Raw genomic sequence first — 16,731 nt, forward strand, 5'->3', positions numbered from 1 at the left:
CGGTAATGCTACGGCTGGTACTGTCGGTCACAGCCCTGCGGGATCATGCTGGCAGAGAGGCCCTAATGTCAGCCCCTCTCAGAACAGTCCAGACCATGTTAATGCAGAGCCCCCACTACAATCCCCGGGCCCATATCGCCCAGGTGTTATACACTCCCAGAGATCACTTCCACAGACACACTATGCAGACTCCCACTCCATATAATCAGCACTACTTGTACCGAGTACTGTACTATCCACTCCCACAGACCCACGACCACTTTCAGCACGCCGCACACCCGGACCATTCATTTAGCTAGTCCTATGTTGTACACTAGGCGGCGCATGCGCAGCTCCTCGTTGTCACCAGTGTGCGCGCACGTCGCCCTGCTCGCGCTCTACGCTGGGGTTCACAACACAGACCGCCTCCAGTGCGCTCGGCAGAAGCCGGAAGACGTCCGTAAACGATCACGTGACCGCAGAGACGCGTTACCGAGTGACGTCATAGCCACGGAGCCCATGCACTCCCGTCTTTCCTTGCATGGGGTCGGTGGGACAACACGGGCCTTCCCGCAAACTATGTGAGCTCCTCCCACACAGGAGTCTGGTCACATGGGCATGACGTCAGCAGGGGTCCTTCAACGTACTAGGATTTAGCATGTCTGCCTCTTCCGCTGACATGATTGAAACCCCTCCAGTGCTCAACTTTGAGGAGATCGACTTCAAGGAGATCGAGGTGGAAGAGGTGAGCCGTGGGGGGCGGTCCGGAGACTGGGGGCTGGAGACTGTGCAGGGGGCGAGCTGTCACTGGTGCTGTATGGCTGACTCCTGCATGCAGCGCCTCCTAGTGGGGTCCTCACAGGCTTTACCTGTGCGGAGCAGGGATCGCCCCTCAGGGAGAGCAGGGATCGCCCCTCAGGGAGAGCAGGGATCGCCGCTCAGGGAGAGCAGGGATCGCCCCTCAGGGAGAGCAGGGATCGCCCCTCAGGGAGAGCAGGGATCGCCCCTCAGGGAGGGCAGGGATCGCTCCTCAGGGAGGGCAGGGATCGCCCCTCAGGGAGGGCAGGGATCGCCGCTCAGGGAGGGCAGGGATCGCCCCTCAGGGAGGGCAGGGATCGCCCCTCAGGGAGGGCAGGGATCGCCCCTCAGGGAGAGCAGGGATCGCTCCTCAGGGAGAGCAGGGATCGCCCCTCAGGGAGGGCAGGGATCGCCCCTCAGGGAGGGCAGGGATCGCCCCTCAGGGAGGGCAGGGATCGCCGCTCAGGGAGGGCAGGGATCGCCCCTCAGGGAGGGCAGGGATCGCCCCTCAGGGAGGGCAGGGATCGCCCCTCAGGGAGGGCAGGGATCGCCCCTCAGGGAGGGCAGGGATCGCCCCTCAGGGAGGGCAGGGATCGCCCCTCAGGGAGGGCAGGGATCGCCCCTCAGGGAGGGCAGGGATCGCCCCTCAGGGAGGGCAGGGATCGCCCCTCAGGGAGGGCAGGGATCGCCCCTCAGGGAGGGCAGGGATCGCCCCTCAGGGAGGGCAGGGATCGCCCCTCAGGGAGAGCAGGGATCGCCCCTCAGGGAGGGCAGGGATCGCCCCTCAGGGAGGGCAGGGATCGCCCCTCAGGGAGGGCAGGGATCGCCCCTCAGGGAGGGCAGGGATCGCCCCTCAGGGAGGGCAGGGATCGCCCCTCAGGGAGGGCAGGGATCGCCCCTCAGGGAGGGCAGGGATCGCCCCTCAGGGAGGGCAGGGATCGCCCCTCAGGGAGAGCAGGGATCGCCCCTCAGGGAGGGCAGGGATCGCTCTCGACCGTTCTCTTTCTCAGTTCTGCATACATCCGTGCCTCCGCAGCAGCGTAATTCTACAGGCAGCGAGTGCAGGCTCCGCATAGCCGATAGTCCTGATATTCGGTGGTCGCCACTTATTCGGTGATAAACCGCCACTGCTCGACTTCTGTATGGTTATTTGCGCTGCGATGTCCCTCTGCATGGCGGAGTCACCCAGGAGAGGTGGAGAGTCCTCCCAGCCAAGGTAAAGCAGACCGCGCTGGGCTCATATAATCAGCCTGGGAAGGGCCCTGGTTATTTGGCCCTTCCTAGCCTAAAATTACAAGCCCGCAGCCACCCCAGAATGAATGCTTTACGTTAGATGCGCCTTTCCGATTGCTCTTGGTCATGGTAATGGTAGTTGGGTTGACAGCTGTGATTGGTCAATAATCATAGCTGGCATTAAGCGTTGGGGTTAGTAATGAAGAGGTGGATACCCCACTACTAACCCGGTAATGAAAAAAACACAGAAAAGAAAAACTTCATTTGAGTAAAGACTCCCCCACACTATCCCATGAAGGTGCTATCCGATGAATAGAAATGAGGGCTTATCGGTTAGCTGGATCGCTCCGGCTGTTCGGTGTCGCGGCTGTGTGACCGTCACAACACCTGTATGGAGAGCCTGTGTGCTGTGACTGTCACACAGCCGCGACACATGCAGCTGCGGAGCCGAACATCTGGTTATCAGGAGCGCTCCAGGTATCCGGGTTCCTGACGCAGCTGTTCGGATAAGGACTTATCTGAAGTTATTCGCTCATCCCTAATAGAAATACATACCTGAAACACATAAAAATACAGAAATAAACACCAGACAGTCCCTTGTTCATACATTTATTACCCAAAATGTTCCCACGAAGCTCCGATGTAGTCCACGTTCCCCCAGCTCTGGCTTCTGTGAATAGCAGACAAGTTCCTGCTATATCCAGTTGCCGGGGACTGAGGACAACGCTCATCATCGTTGCTCACCGCTGTGAGACCTATCGGCTCTGAGCATTGCAGTCCCTACCCAGCGCCGGTGAATAACCAATAACATAAAAGATCCTACTGACCTGAACAATCTCACTGCAAAGTAATTTTTACTATACAGTGGATGGTGTCAAAATAATACCCCAAAAACGATGGAATGGCGTTTTATTTCACCATTTTATTTCACTTTGATTTTTTTCACCCACTTTCTGTCCATTATACAGTTAAATGAATGGTCAAAACAACGTATCCCACATAAAACAAGTCCCCCTCCCCCCCCTTGCCATTTTTACAACAAGGAATTTCACTGGATTTTTTTTTTTAGAGAGTTTTCATCAGTTTATGTAAACAGCATACCTACAACTATGGAAATTTGGTTATCTTCTTAAAGTGACGCAAACAACAAATAGGACAAAATAACTGAAAACTTTAGTGTGTATAACTATTCACCCCCTAAAGTCAGTACTTTGTAGAGCCTCCTTTTGTGGCAATTACAGCTGTAAGTCCCTTTGGATAAGTCTCTGAACTTTCCACATCTTGCCACTGGGATTGTTCCCCATTCCTCAAGGCAAAACTGCTCCAGCTCCTTCAAGTTAGATGATTTCCCTTGGGGTTAAAATGTTTTTCAAAAAGTAAAATTATCTATGTTTACTGTTTACAGTAATGCAATTTCCATGTATTATCCTTACTGTTCAATAAAAATATCTGATTAAAAAAAATAGATGATTTCCTCTGGTGAACAGCAATCTTAAGGTACCGTCACGCATAACGATATCGTTAACGATATCGTTGTAACGTCACGCTTTTGGTGACGTAGCAACGATCCCGCTTACGATCTCGTTATGTGTGACAGCGACCAACGATCAGGCCCCTGCTGGGAGATCGTTGGTCGCTGGGGAATGATCAGGACCTTTTTTTGGTCGCTGGATCACCCGCTGTCATCGCTGGATCGGCGTGTGTGACGCCGATCCAGCGATGTGTTCACTTGTAACCAGGGTAAATATCGGGTTACTAAGCGCAGGGCCGCGCTTAGTAACCCGATATTTACCCTGGTTACCATTGTAAAAGTTAAAAAAAAAACACTACATACTTACATTCTGATGTCTGTCACGTCCACCGGCGTCAGCTTCCCTGCACTGTATAAGCGCCGGCCGTAAAGCAGAGCACAGCGGTGATGTCAATGCTGTTACTGCCAGCGGTGACAGTCAGTGCAGGGAAGCTCTCGGCAAAAAGCAGTTTTAACCCTGTGGACGCAGGCGGGGGACGTGACAGGCATCAGAATGTGAGTATGTAGTGTTTTTTTTTTTTTTTTTTACTTTTACAATGGTAACCAGGGTAAATATCGGGTTACTAAGCGTGGCCCTGCACTTAGTAACCCGATGTTTACCCTGGCTAACCGGGTGCTGCAGGGGGGCTTCGGCATCGTTGAAGACAGTTTCAACGATGCCGAAGTCTTTCCCCTGATCGTTGGTCGCTGGAGTGACAGCTCCCCAGCGACCACACAACGACTTACCAACGATCACGGCCAGGTCGTATCGCTGGTCGTGATCGTTGGTAAGTCGTTTAGTGTAACGGTACCTTTAGTCTGACCACAGATTCTCAATTGGATTAAGATCTGGGCTCTGACTAGACCACTCCAAAACATTTACGTTTCCCCTTAAACCACTCCAGTGTTGCTTTAGCAGTATGCTTTTGGTCATTGTCTTCTTGGAAGGTGAGCCTCCGTCCCAGTCTTAAATCACTGACAGACTGAAACACATTTTGTTCAAGAATATCCTTGTATTTCGCACTATCCATCTTCCCCTCAACTAGTTCCATTTTCCCTATTCCTGCGGCCGAAAAACATCCACACAGCATGATGCTGCCACCCACTTGTTTCCCTATGGGGATGGTGTTGTTGGGGCGATGAGCTGTGTTGTTGGTGCCAGACATAGTGTTTACCCTGTTAGCCAAAAAGTTTAATTTTGGTCTCCTCTGACCACAGCACCTTCCTCCATACATTTGGGGAGTCTTCTACATGTCTTTTAGTTAACTCAAAACGAGTCTAAGGCTGGGGTCACATTGCGTTTTGGTCAGAGCGCTAACGGACAGCGTTGCACGGCGAAATTAACGCGATGCAACGCGTCCGTTAGCGCTCCCATTGCCCGCAATGTACCAGCGCATTGCTAGCGCGTGTCATTTTCGGCACGCGCTAGCGACGTGCCGGTCTTTTGTAGCGCGCCTCGGACGCTGCTTGCAGCGTCCGCGGCCCGCCCGAGGTCCGTTCCCCGCTCTCGCAGATCGGGGATCTGCGAGAGCGGGGACGTTAACGCGACCCCGAAACGCGACCCTTTAAAAACATTGCGTTAGCGCAATCCGCTAGCGCTAAACGGATTGCACTAACGCAATGTGACCCTAGCCTTAGGCCGGGATCACACATGCGAGAAACACGTCCGTGTCTCGCATGTGAAATCCAAGCTCTGGCGCCGGCACTCCAGAGCGGAGCGTGTGGCCGCATAGCAACACATGGAGCCGCACGCTCCGCTCCCAAGTGCCGGCGCCAGAGCTTGGATTTCACATGCGAGACACGGACGTGTTTCTCGCATGTGTGATCCCGGCCTTAGAATTTTTGTGTAAGTAAAGTAAAGGCTTTTTTCTGACCACTCTCCCATAAAGGCCACCATTATGGAGTGTACGGCTTATTGTGGTCGTACGGACAGAAACTCCAGTCTCTGCATGGGAACTCTGCAGTTCCGTCAGGGTTACCTTTGGTCTCTGTCCTGCCTCTGATTAATGTTCTCCTTGCCCGGGCTGAGAGTTTTGGTGGGCAGCCCTCTCTCTTGACAGGTTTGTTGGGGTACCATGTTCTTTGCATTTGATGATAATGAATTAGATGGCGCTCTGGGGGATCTTCAGAGATTGAGATACCGTATTTATTTATAACCCAACCCTTACTTGCACTTCTGAACAACTTTGTCCCTGACTTGTCTGGAAATCTCCTTGGTCTTCATGGTGTTTGCTTAGTGTTGCCTTTTGCTTAAAGGGGTTTTGCTTTTACTCAATAGATCTTGGAATAAAAATAAGTTCCATAATTGGATTTGTTTAACCCCTTTACCCCCCCAAGGGTGGTTTGCATGTTAATGATGAGGCCCTGGCAGCCAAGACCTCAGAGAAATTCTGACGCTGGGGGGTGCTATAACCTTAAGGCTCAGCGCCGTTAAAAAGCGGCACTGTGGTTTAAGTACCCTCAACTGCCACCGTTAAAAGGCGTATCTACAGTCGTTAAGGGGTTAAATGTAACTCATCATTCTCTCCTGCTCGCGCAGATCGGCGGCAGAGCAGGGGAGAATGATGAGAGCCGCGTTCAGCGTCGGGGAACAGCGCTTACTGCAACGCTTCTTCCCTGGCGCCCCTCCGCGTGGTACTGATGCAGCACACACATGCCACACGTGTGCCCCAAATATCACACGGACAATGACATCTCCGGTACCGGAAATATCAGGACGTGTGAAAGAGGTGTTATAGCGGGTTTTTATGATTGGCAGCTGTCGCACTCTAAAAGATGCTTTTTTTTATTGCAAAAAATAGTTCTTGCATCACCACATTTTGAGAGCTATAATTTTTCCATATTTTGGCCCACAGAGTCATGTGAGGGCTTGTTTTTTGCGGGAAGAGCTGACAATTTTATTGATATAATTTTCGGGTGCATGACACTTTTCGATCACTTTCCATTCTTATTTTTGGGAGACAGAATGAGCAAAAACCAGCAATTCGTGAATTTCTTTTGGGGGGTGCGTTTATACCATTCCGCGTGTGGTAAAATTGATAAGGCAGTTTTATTCTTCAGGTCAGTATGATTACAGCGATACCTCAATTATATAGTTTTTTTTTTATGTTTTGGCGCTTTTATATAGTAAAAAACTTTTATAGAAAAAATAATTGTTTTTGCAGCACTTTATTCTGACAGCTATACTTTCCCCCCCCCCCTCCCCTCTGAGGATGCTATATGGCGTCTCATTTCTTGCGGGACAAGACGTTTTCAACGGTACCACGTTGATTTATATCCATCTTCTTTATCGCGTGTAATTCCACTTTTTGTTCAGCAGTATGAAGCATTGTTTTTTTTTTTTCATGGTGTTCACTAAAGGGGTTAACTAGTGGGACAGTTTTATAGGTCGGGTCATTACAGATGTGGCGATACCTAATATGTGTACTTTAATTGTCTAGATTTTTCTTTTAATTCAAATATTTATTTAGTGATAGAATAAATAGTATTTATTTTTTTTTAAACATTTTTACTTTATTCTAAACTTTACACCTTGTCCCACTATGGGACACTCATGTTTTGCAGCCTGATGGCTTCTATAGCGTGCAGGTGAAGCAGCATCTGCATGCTATAGAAGCTCAGTGCTGTACTTTCTGCACAGTTAACCTGGGAGACTTCCTGATATGTACTGCACATGACCAGGAAGTTTCTTAGCTCTGGTAATCCGGATGTTGTCATGACGACATCGGGTTACCACGGCAGCGATCGGGACCCTGCGTCCCACCGCGGGGTCTCTGATCCCAAGTCAGAGGGGCTGTGCCTGCTCCCAGAATGCTGCGACCTAGTGCCGAATATCAACTGTGAGAATTCCCCCAATGTGCGTGGGCGATCGCGATGACGTACTATCCCGTCCATGGTCAGACAGGCCCAGGTCACATGGACAGAATAGTACGTCGGATGTCAAGGGGTTAAAATTGATCAGTGATTTCTCATTTTTACAACACCATTTCTCTGTTGCAGGCAGCGACACAGGCTCTAGCCATAGCTGCCTGCTCCGGCCTCTGTGACCCGCTGCTCCGCCGCTCCCTCTCCCCCACAGGCTTTCTGGGACAGTTGTCTCGTGTATAAGCTGAGGGGGGGCGTTTTCAGCACAAAAAAATGTGCTGAAAAACATGCACGAGTATATACGGTAACTACATTTTTACCGTCAAAATTTAGTTTTAGCCCAGATTTTACATTTTCACACAAGTGGGTAAAAATGGCACCAAACTTTGTCCCACAATTTTTTTCTGAATGTGGCTGCACAGTACTGAGAAACTGATTACTGAGACCCCAAACATGTATAGGTTCTTTTTTAAGTGGTGAAAAAAATTGCTAAATTTGTTAAAAAAAAAACAACAAAATAGCAAAATTTTCCATTACCCATAGCATCTCCATTTTTTTTTTTTTGTGATCTTGGTTTGGGTGAGGGCTTATATTTTGCGCCCCAAGGTGACCTTTCTAATGAAACATTTTGGTGCAGATAAGTTCTTTTGATCACCCCATTATTGCATTTTAATGAAATGCTGCGGCGACCAAAAAAACGTAATTCTGGTGGCATTTAACTAGTTAACAGCCACGGGTGTGTTGCGATTCCACCCGCAGCTGTTTCGGGCACATGTGAACTGTATATATAAGCTGACATGCTCCCAGAAAGGTGCGTGCCAAAACACTAGGTGTTCGGTACGGACCTCAAACTTTACTGTATGCTCCCCCCCACCACTACTTTCACCATCTGTAGCTGCCTTTTTTATTAAGGAAACCACTGGGCAGCCAGAGGCAGATGGGTTTTCCTAAATATAATTTACTAGATGGAGGCCTGATGCTATCGCATCGGGAGGGCGGTAACGTCACAATGGGGGCAGGCTTTGCCGCGTTGAGAAACTCTTCCCCCCCCCCCCCCCCCCATCTGCTCACCCGTCTATCCACTCTCTCTTTCCCCATGTGCTGACTTCTCCCATCTGTGCTCTCTTCTTTGACCTGTCTACCCATGTGCTATCCCACCCCTGTCTCTCTCCTTCCTGTGCTGTGTTCTCCCCTCAAGACAATACTGGCATTACAGCTGGGGATCGCAGAGGATACATTTTGTGATGTAAAATATTTTTTAAAAGCAGTAGGTGAAATATTTTACCTCACAAAATTAATCCACTGTGATCCCCTGCTGTAATGTCAGTATTGTCTTTTGCTTCCTCCCCTGCTCAGGAGCTGTGGTAAGCTCTGTACATGGTCACATAGACAATTTTTAAAATGAATTTTCGTTTGTGGGAAAACCGCGTTAATGTGACCGGCTTCCTCTGCCTGTAGACACGTCGCGCATCTGCTGCCGGGATCAGCTGAATGATTCACTGAACCTGCGCGGAATTCGCTCAGGTGCAGTAAATCAGACCGCCACCATCTTTGTGCAGACAGATAGCGGCGGTCACATTAAAACTGCGCGTGTGCTCCTCCTGTACAAAGTTGTAGGCGGTCAGTGAATCATTCGGCTGATCTCGGCGGTGGCGTGTTCGCGACGCTGTTCCGCTGGTGGTACCGCGCAAGAGGCTGCGTACAGAAAATAAAGTGTGTGTGTGGTGCGTATAGAGTGCGTGTGTGGTGCAACAGTGTTCCGCTGGTGGTACCCGTAGCAGTTTCCATATTGAGAGACGCATCACTTGGGTGTACCAATATGGCGGTCGGTGAACTTCCTCCGCTTAGAATTCTGGGATACGGTGACATCTGGACAGAACAGGAAATGTAAACATTACAAGGCAATTATATAGACTAGTCAATATGGCCAGAACTGTCTCTAATGCCAAGGTAAAAGACCCAGCTTTTTTTTTTTTGCAAAAGTCAAGTACGAACCTTTAGGCCACATTCACACGTTGCATCCTGTCCTGCGGGTTCTCCCGCAGCGGATTTGATAAATCTGCAGGGCAAACCCACTGCGGTTATCCCTGCAGATTTATCGCGGTTTGTCCTGCGGGTTCCGCTGCGGGATTTTACCCCTACTATTGATGCTGCATATGCAGCAATATGCAGCATCAATAGTAGTGTTAAAAATAATAAAATCATGATATACTCACCCTCTGACGTCCCGATCTCCTCTGCGCTGCAGGCGGCGGTCCGGTTCCAAAGATGCTGTGCGACCAGGACCTTCGTGACGTCACGGTCATGTGACCGCGACGTCACCGCAGGTCCTGGTCGCATAGCAAACCTGAGACCGGACGGCCGCGTGCAGCGCTGAGACTTCAGAGGTGAGTATAGCATTATTTTTTATTTTAATTTTTTTTTTTTTTTTACTCAAATATGGTTCCCGGGGCCTGGAGGAGAGTCTCCTCTCCTCCACCCCGGGTATAACCCGCACATTATCCGCTTACTTCCTGCATGGTGTGCACAGCCCCATGCGGGAAGTAAGCGGATCAATGCATTTCTATGGGTGCAGAATCGCTGCGATTCTGCACAAAGAAGTGACATGCTCCTTCTTTTTTTCCGCAGCAATTCCGCGCGGTTTTTTCCGTGATTTTCCGCAATGTGGGCACAGCGGTTTTTGTTTTCCATACGGTAACATTGTACTGTACCCTGCATGAAAAACTGCTGCGGACCCGCAGCGGCAAAATCGCGGCGGTTCCGCGGTAAAAACCGCATAGTGTGAACATAGCCTTAGGTTGAGGAATTCTGGACTGTAGAGCAAGATCCACCACTATCCTGTGTCCTCGTCACTGAAAAAGCACAAAGTGAGTGTTATCCCGAGAACTCGCACTTTGTGCTAAACCTGTGCTGCGGCATCGTTTCCTGACCAGTTACCGTTCAGTAATCGCTTGAATGATATTGTTGGTCAGTAACTGCTTAGTAAAGGATGTGGCAGCGCTGGTATAGTACAATAGTGTGACTTCTTGTAATTTGACAATGCAGAGGGTCGTGGGATCACCCTCAGCATACCAGACTTTCACTATCTGGCCGGTCAGACCCAAGTTTTGCTAGAAAAGGAGTGTACTGGACATATTTGCAAAGTTATAATTAGGCTACTTTCACACTAGCGTTTTTTTCAATACGTCGCAATGCGTCGTCTAAGGGGAAAAACGCATCCTGCAAAGTTGTCTGCAGGATGCGTTTTTGCCCCATAGACTAACATTAGCGACGCATTGACACACGTCGCAACCGTCGTGTTGTAACGTTTTTTGCTTCCGACAGTCCGCCATTTCCGACCCCGCATGCGCGGCCGGAACTCCTCCCCGCACCTCACAATGGGGCAGCGGATGCGCTGGAAAAATGCATCTGCTGCCCCCGTTGTGCGGCGCATTCACTGCCAGCGTCTGTAACCTCGGCCCGACGCACTGCGACAGTCCGAGCCCGACGATAGAGGGAAAGTAGCCAAAGTAAAATCATCAGTTAGTGGCTGCCCACTGTTTCCCTTGTCAGAAAGGATGACAACAAACTGGGGATTAGAGCTGAAGCTTTTAGAAAGTGCCATTTCTCCTTTACACTAATACAGCTGGCATATGTATTCTAATGCGTAATGTTTTGTATGTAAATTAGCTCTTCTCCGGAAGGGAGAATCTGCAAGTGTAGACATTACAGTATGTAGGATCTGCCTCCATTTTCAGTCCCAGTCCTCCTCCCTTGCTGTTCGTAGCATAAATACTGTATTTTTTTTCCTGCGGCTTCTTATCCGCATATTTTCTGCAATTGCCCACATCATATTACGATAACAATCTTTGATTATTGCGTTTTTCTGTTTTTTTTTTTGTTTTTTTTTATGCTTTTCCTCCTTTTATTCGATGCGTTTTTGGTGCAGACTTGAAGCAATATTTTTAATGCGGTATTTAGTACAGAATAGTTCTGTTTCTGCATTTAAAGGGCACCTGTCAGCAGGTTTTGCCGCTATAAGATGCGGCCACTGCCTTTCAGGGCTTATGTACAGCATTCTATAATGCTGTATATCTGCCCCCGGACTGACCTGCAAGAGAAGTAAAATAAGTTTTATAATACTCACCTGTGGGGTGGTCTGGTCTGATGGGTGTCGCAGGTCCGGGTTCGGCGCCTCCCATCTTCTTGCGATGCCGCCCTCCTGCTTCTTCATGGCTCCTCGGCATCACGCTCCTGTGCAGGCGTACTTATCTGCCCTATTGAGGGAACAACAGGGCAGATAAGTACGCCTGCACCGGAGCGCCATGAAGAAGCAGGAGGGCGGCATCACAAGAAGATGGGAGGCGCCGGACAAGGACATGCGACGCCCATCAGACCAGACCGCCCCACAGGTGAGTATAATAAAACTTATTTTTCTCTAGTCACCTTCCACGACGGCATATGGAGGTTGTCTCTTTGCCCTAATGGGGAACAGGAAACACAGAGAGGTTTAAAAGGACCTCCCACCTGCCAGTGTCTTTCCTGTTCCCCATGGGACAGGGAGAGGTCTCCAGGTGCTGTAGTGGCCGGCGACTGCGGTACCTTTATGCAGGCTTTGCCTGTCAGAGCCGGGCAGATGTGGTCGCGTTCCGCCTCCTCCTTTTGCTGCTCCCGTCGTCCTGCTGTGCAGGTTCCTCGGGACCCCCTCCCGGCCTTCCCGCGCCCCCACGAGGGCAAAGCAAGCCTGGGATCACTCACCGGGCTCCTCCATGAGCTGCCCGGCGTTCTCCCCCTCCATCGACGGCTCGGCGTTCCGGATGTGACGTCGGCGGTCTCGCGCGTCACTTCCGGTCCTTCATTCCTCTGGAAGCCGGTTCTTCCGGGATCGCCGGCCGGCGTGTCGGACTAATGGCGTCCCCTCACATGGATCCTGGAGGGGGAGGGGGAACTTTTGATTGCTGGAGGCAGGTGCAGGACAGCGTTCTTAAACCCTGCTGAACCACCACTGAGGTAAGGCTATTTCCCCAGTATGGATGGTTCCTTGTGCCCTGCGTCTGCGGAGCCCAGCGCTACCCCTGCTACAGTGAGTGTTTTGCAGGGATAGGATCCGGGAGGTAGTACCTATAGGGGGTTTAGTGTCCTCACTCCTCTCTCCCCTTCCATTTCAGGGAGAAAAGTCTGCCCCTAAAGCCGCTATTAAAAAGAAGTGCCCAGTCTGTTCTACTAAATTCCCTCCTAACTGGGACAAAAAGCTCTGCCAGCCATGTACTGACAGGATTGTAAAAGCTGAGCAACCATCTCTGCTGGATGAAATTCGCTCCTTAGTAAAACAGGAAGTGCAATCTTCGTTAGCAGCTTTTACTCCTCCACCTCCACCTCCGCCTCCGCCACCACATTCCCCAGCTAAAAAGAGAAAAATTCAGGTGGTTGAATCGGACTCTGATTCAGACCTCTCCCATACTTCATCTGTGGACTGGGAAGATCCTGTATCACCTAAAGCTGAGGTCAGGAAATACCTCTTTTCCTCAGATTACATTGAGGATCTAGTTTCTGCTGTCCGTAATACTATGGGCCTAGAAGAGGAATATGAACCGCAGTCTGTACAGGATCAGATGTTTGGTGGGCTCAGATCGGAGAAGAGAGTGGGGTTCCCGGTGCACGCTAACATTGTTAGTATGATTGATCAGGAATGGGAACAGCCTGAGAAACGCCTCAGTACCCCTTCAGAGATGAAGCACAGATTTCCTCTAGAGGGTGAAACAATCAAATTGGACATTCCTGAGGTTGATGTGCAGGTGGCTAGAGTCGCCAAAAGAACAGCACTCCCTTTTGAGGATTCCTCACAATTAAAGGATCCTATGGACAGAAAGATTGAAAAAAAGTCTTGGGAAACTTCTACGTCTATCCTTAAGGCCAATGTCGCTTCCACTTGTGTTGCCCGGGCCCTCTCCTGCTGGTTGGAGAAATTAGAGTCTCATATATCTCGGGGTACCCCAAGAGGTGAATTATTAGAGTCACTTCCCATCCTGCATAGAGCCTCTGGGTTTCTGGCTGATGCTTCTCTAGAATCCGTTAGAGTGGCCGCCAGATCTCTCGTACTCTCCAACTCTGCTAGAAGAGCCCTCTGGCTTAAAATGTGGAGCGGTGATATCACCTCAAAGGCCAAGTTGTGTGCTATACCCTTTAAGGGAGATTATGTTTTCGGTCCGGCCTTAGACGATATTCTTGACAAGGCTACTGACAAGAAAAAGGCACTCCCGGAGCAAAAACAACCGAGGAAACGTTTTTTTCGTGCCCCACAGTCTCAGCCTCCTCAAGCAAGTGGGAAAGGCAAAACCGGCAGGTGGAGTTACGCAAAGGGTAGAGGGAAAAATATTTTTGTCCTCCAGCAGCAGCAGCAACAGTCCCAACAGGACAAACAATGACTCTGATCCGGTAGGGGGGAGACTCTCAAAATATGTGGGTCAGTGGGAAAATATCACCAGTTCCCACTGGGTCCTCAATGTCATCAAGGAGGGCCTATTGATCGAGTTAATCTCTTCCCCCCCTCAGGGTCTAAAAGTTACTACCCTTCCGACCTCAAGAGATTACAATTTGTTGACATTGGGTCTCAGGGATCTTATGGAATCAAATGTGATCTCCCCAGTTCCACATCTGGAACAGGGGAAAGGACATTATTCCCGGCTATTCTTAGTACCCAAACCCTCAGGGGATGTACGAATTATTATAAACCTAAAAGGTCTAAACCAACATGTGAAATATCGCAAGTTCAAGATGGAGTCTGTAAGATCTGCAATTCCTCTGATAGGACATCACTCCTTTATGGCAACCATCGATCTAAAGGATGCATATTTTCACATTCCTATCCACCCGAGACACAGAAAATACCTCAGGTTTGCGATACAGGGGAGTCATCGAGTGGAGCACTATCAGTTTGGAGTCCTTCCCTTCGGCATTTCCTCAGCACCAAGAGTATTCTCCAAGATCATGGCAGAGGCAGTGTCATTTATCCGGAGCCAAGGTGTCTGTATAGTGCCCTACCTGGACGATCTCCTGATAGTAGCCCCCACCGAGATGACCCTGATGTCCCATGTGTCAACCACTTTGGAGATATTGAAGTCTCTGGGTTGGATTCCAAGCATGAAGAAGTCTCAGCTTCAACCCTCAAAAACCAGAAAGTTCTTGGGTGTGGCTCTGGACTCAGCAAGACAGATGTCCTTTCTCCCAGACGATCACAGGCTACCATTAGTAGCAAAAGTCAGAAAATTCAAGGAGACGAGATTGCCTACTCTTCGAGAAGGAATGTCTCTCTTAGGCTCCATGACAGCCTGCATACAATCGGTGGCTTGGGCTCAAGCTCACTCCAGAATTCTCCAAACCCACATTCTAGACAGGTGGGATGGTCGACCTGGCACTCTAACAAAAAGGATTCACACACCCGGTCGAGTGAAAGCATCCTTAACATGGTGGATGAATTCCAGAAACCTCCTGAAGGGTGTGAGCTGGATTCAGCTTCCGCTAACCACGATCAAGACAGATGCCAGCAGGAGGGGCTGGGGAGCCATAATAAATCATGTTCCTTACCAAGGTCTTTGGAACCAGTCAATCAGCGAGAAATCGTCAAATTTCAGAGAGCTCAAAGCTGTGGAAGAGGCCCTGCTAGCAGCAAGCCATCAGATTTCTGGTCAACATGTCCAGATCTATTCAGACAATATGACCACGGTGGCTCATATCAAGCACCAGGGCAGTACAAAATTCCTCAGTTTGAAAAAGATCTCCGCTCGAATTTTTTATTGGGCCGAAAAACACTTACTGTCCCTGACGGCAATTCACCTAAAAGGGACTACAAATATTCAAGCAGACTACCTGAGTCGCCAGGACATTCATCCTGGCGAATGGAGCCTGGATCTTCAAACGTTCAACATGCTAGTAAAAAAGTGAGGTCTTCCAGAGGTTGACCTCTTTGCCTCTCACCAGAACGCAAAAGTCAAAACCTTTTTTTCCTTGAACCCAAGAGGCAATCCCAGAGGAGTGGATGCCCTAGTCCAAGATTGGCACTTCCAGCTTGCCTATGCGTTTCCGCCAATCCCAATCCTTGCAAAGGTTCTAAGGAAGATACGAATAGAAGGGACTCCGACTATCCTGATAGCTCCTTTTTGGCCCAAAAGAAGTTGGTTCAACTTGATCATCCAACTACAAGTGGATGGACCGGTAATGTTACCTCTAAAAAACAATCTCCTCTCTCAGGGTCCTATTCTCCAAGCAGACCCTCAGAAATGGAACTTAGCGGCATGGTTACTGAAGCCCAAGTCTTGAAAGCAAAAGGACTATCGGACCCTGTCATAGCTACTCTCCAAAAATCGAGAAAGCCAGTAACCAACGCCATTTACAACAAAATCTGGAAAAAGTTTTCGTCGTTTTGTTTGCCTAGCTTTCCAGACCCTCTCAAGCCCAATATACCTAACATCTTAGATTTTTTACAAAAAGGCTTAGAAATGGGTCTTAGACCCAGTACTCTCAAGGTCCAGGTCTCGGCACTTAGTTCCTTTTTTGATCAAGATCTAGCAGGTCATCGCTGGATCAAAAGGTTCTTAACATCAGCAACTAGGATGAATCCTAGAAAACAGATCATAGTTCCCCCATGGGATCTTAATGTGGTGCTCCAAGGTCTTACAGGCCCGCCTTTTGAACCTTTGTCCTCCTGCTCTCTTCAAAATCTTGCCTATAAAACTGTGTTTTTGGTAGCCATAACTTCGGCTAGAAGAGTGGGTGAACTACAAGCCTTATCTATAAGAGAGCCTTATCTTCTAGTGAGAGATGACTCAATAGTACTTCGTCTAGATCCTTCTTTTCTTCCGAAGGTAGTCTCTGACTTTCATCGTTCCCAAGAGATTGTTCTACCAACCTTTTGCCATAATCCTGCAAACTCGGAAGAAAGAAGATTTAACACTCTGGATGTCCGACGTATTCTGCTGCAATACTTAGATCAGACCCGTGCTTTCAGAATCGATCATAACCTCTTTGTCCATCTCTCTGGGCAAAATAAGGGTAAAAAAGTAGCTAAAAGTACCATTGCTACATGGATCAAAAAGGCTATAACGGAAGCCTACCTTGCTCAAAACAAAATACCTCCAGTAGGAATCAAGGCCCATTCAACAAGATCTACGTCAGTCTCCTGGGCAGAAAGAGCAGGTGCATCCCCAGAGCAGATCTGCAGGGCAGCAACGTGGTCTTCACTTCATACCTTCTCTAAACATTACAGATTAGATGTATTGTCCAATAAGGACTTAGTCTTCGGCCGTAAAGTTCTGCAGGCCGTTGTCCCTCCCTAGTGCCAAATTAGTTGGTATTCCTCCATATGCCGTCGT

The 16,731-nt window shown here is 49.3% G+C and overlaps 1 protein-coding gene across 3 annotated transcripts in view; it reads left to right on the top strand.

Annotated features, from left to right (window-relative positions):
• The first annotated feature begins 344 nt into the window (after positions 1–344).
• MAP3K7 (mitogen-activated protein kinase kinase kinase 7) overlaps positions 345–16,731 on the top strand; it is a 111,700-nt gene continuing 95,313 nt past the window's right edge. The window contains exon 1 of one of the 3 annotated variants that reach the window (XM_069726355.1): positions 345–724. In XM_069726355.1, the coding sequence (XP_069582456.1) occupies positions 638–724 (87 nt within the window). In that variant the 5' untranslated portion in view covers positions 345–637. The remainder of the gene's footprint in view (positions 725–16,731) is intronic. The other 2 variants (XM_069726353.1, XM_069726354.1) reach the window with 2 other exon arrangements.

The sequence above is a fragment of the Ranitomeya imitator genome, chromosome 5 (assembly GCF_032444005.1).
Source record: "Ranitomeya imitator isolate aRanImi1 chromosome 5, aRanImi1.pri, whole genome shotgun sequence".
NCBI classification, from domain to species: domain Eukaryota; kingdom Metazoa; phylum Chordata; class Amphibia; order Anura; family Dendrobatidae; genus Ranitomeya; species Ranitomeya imitator.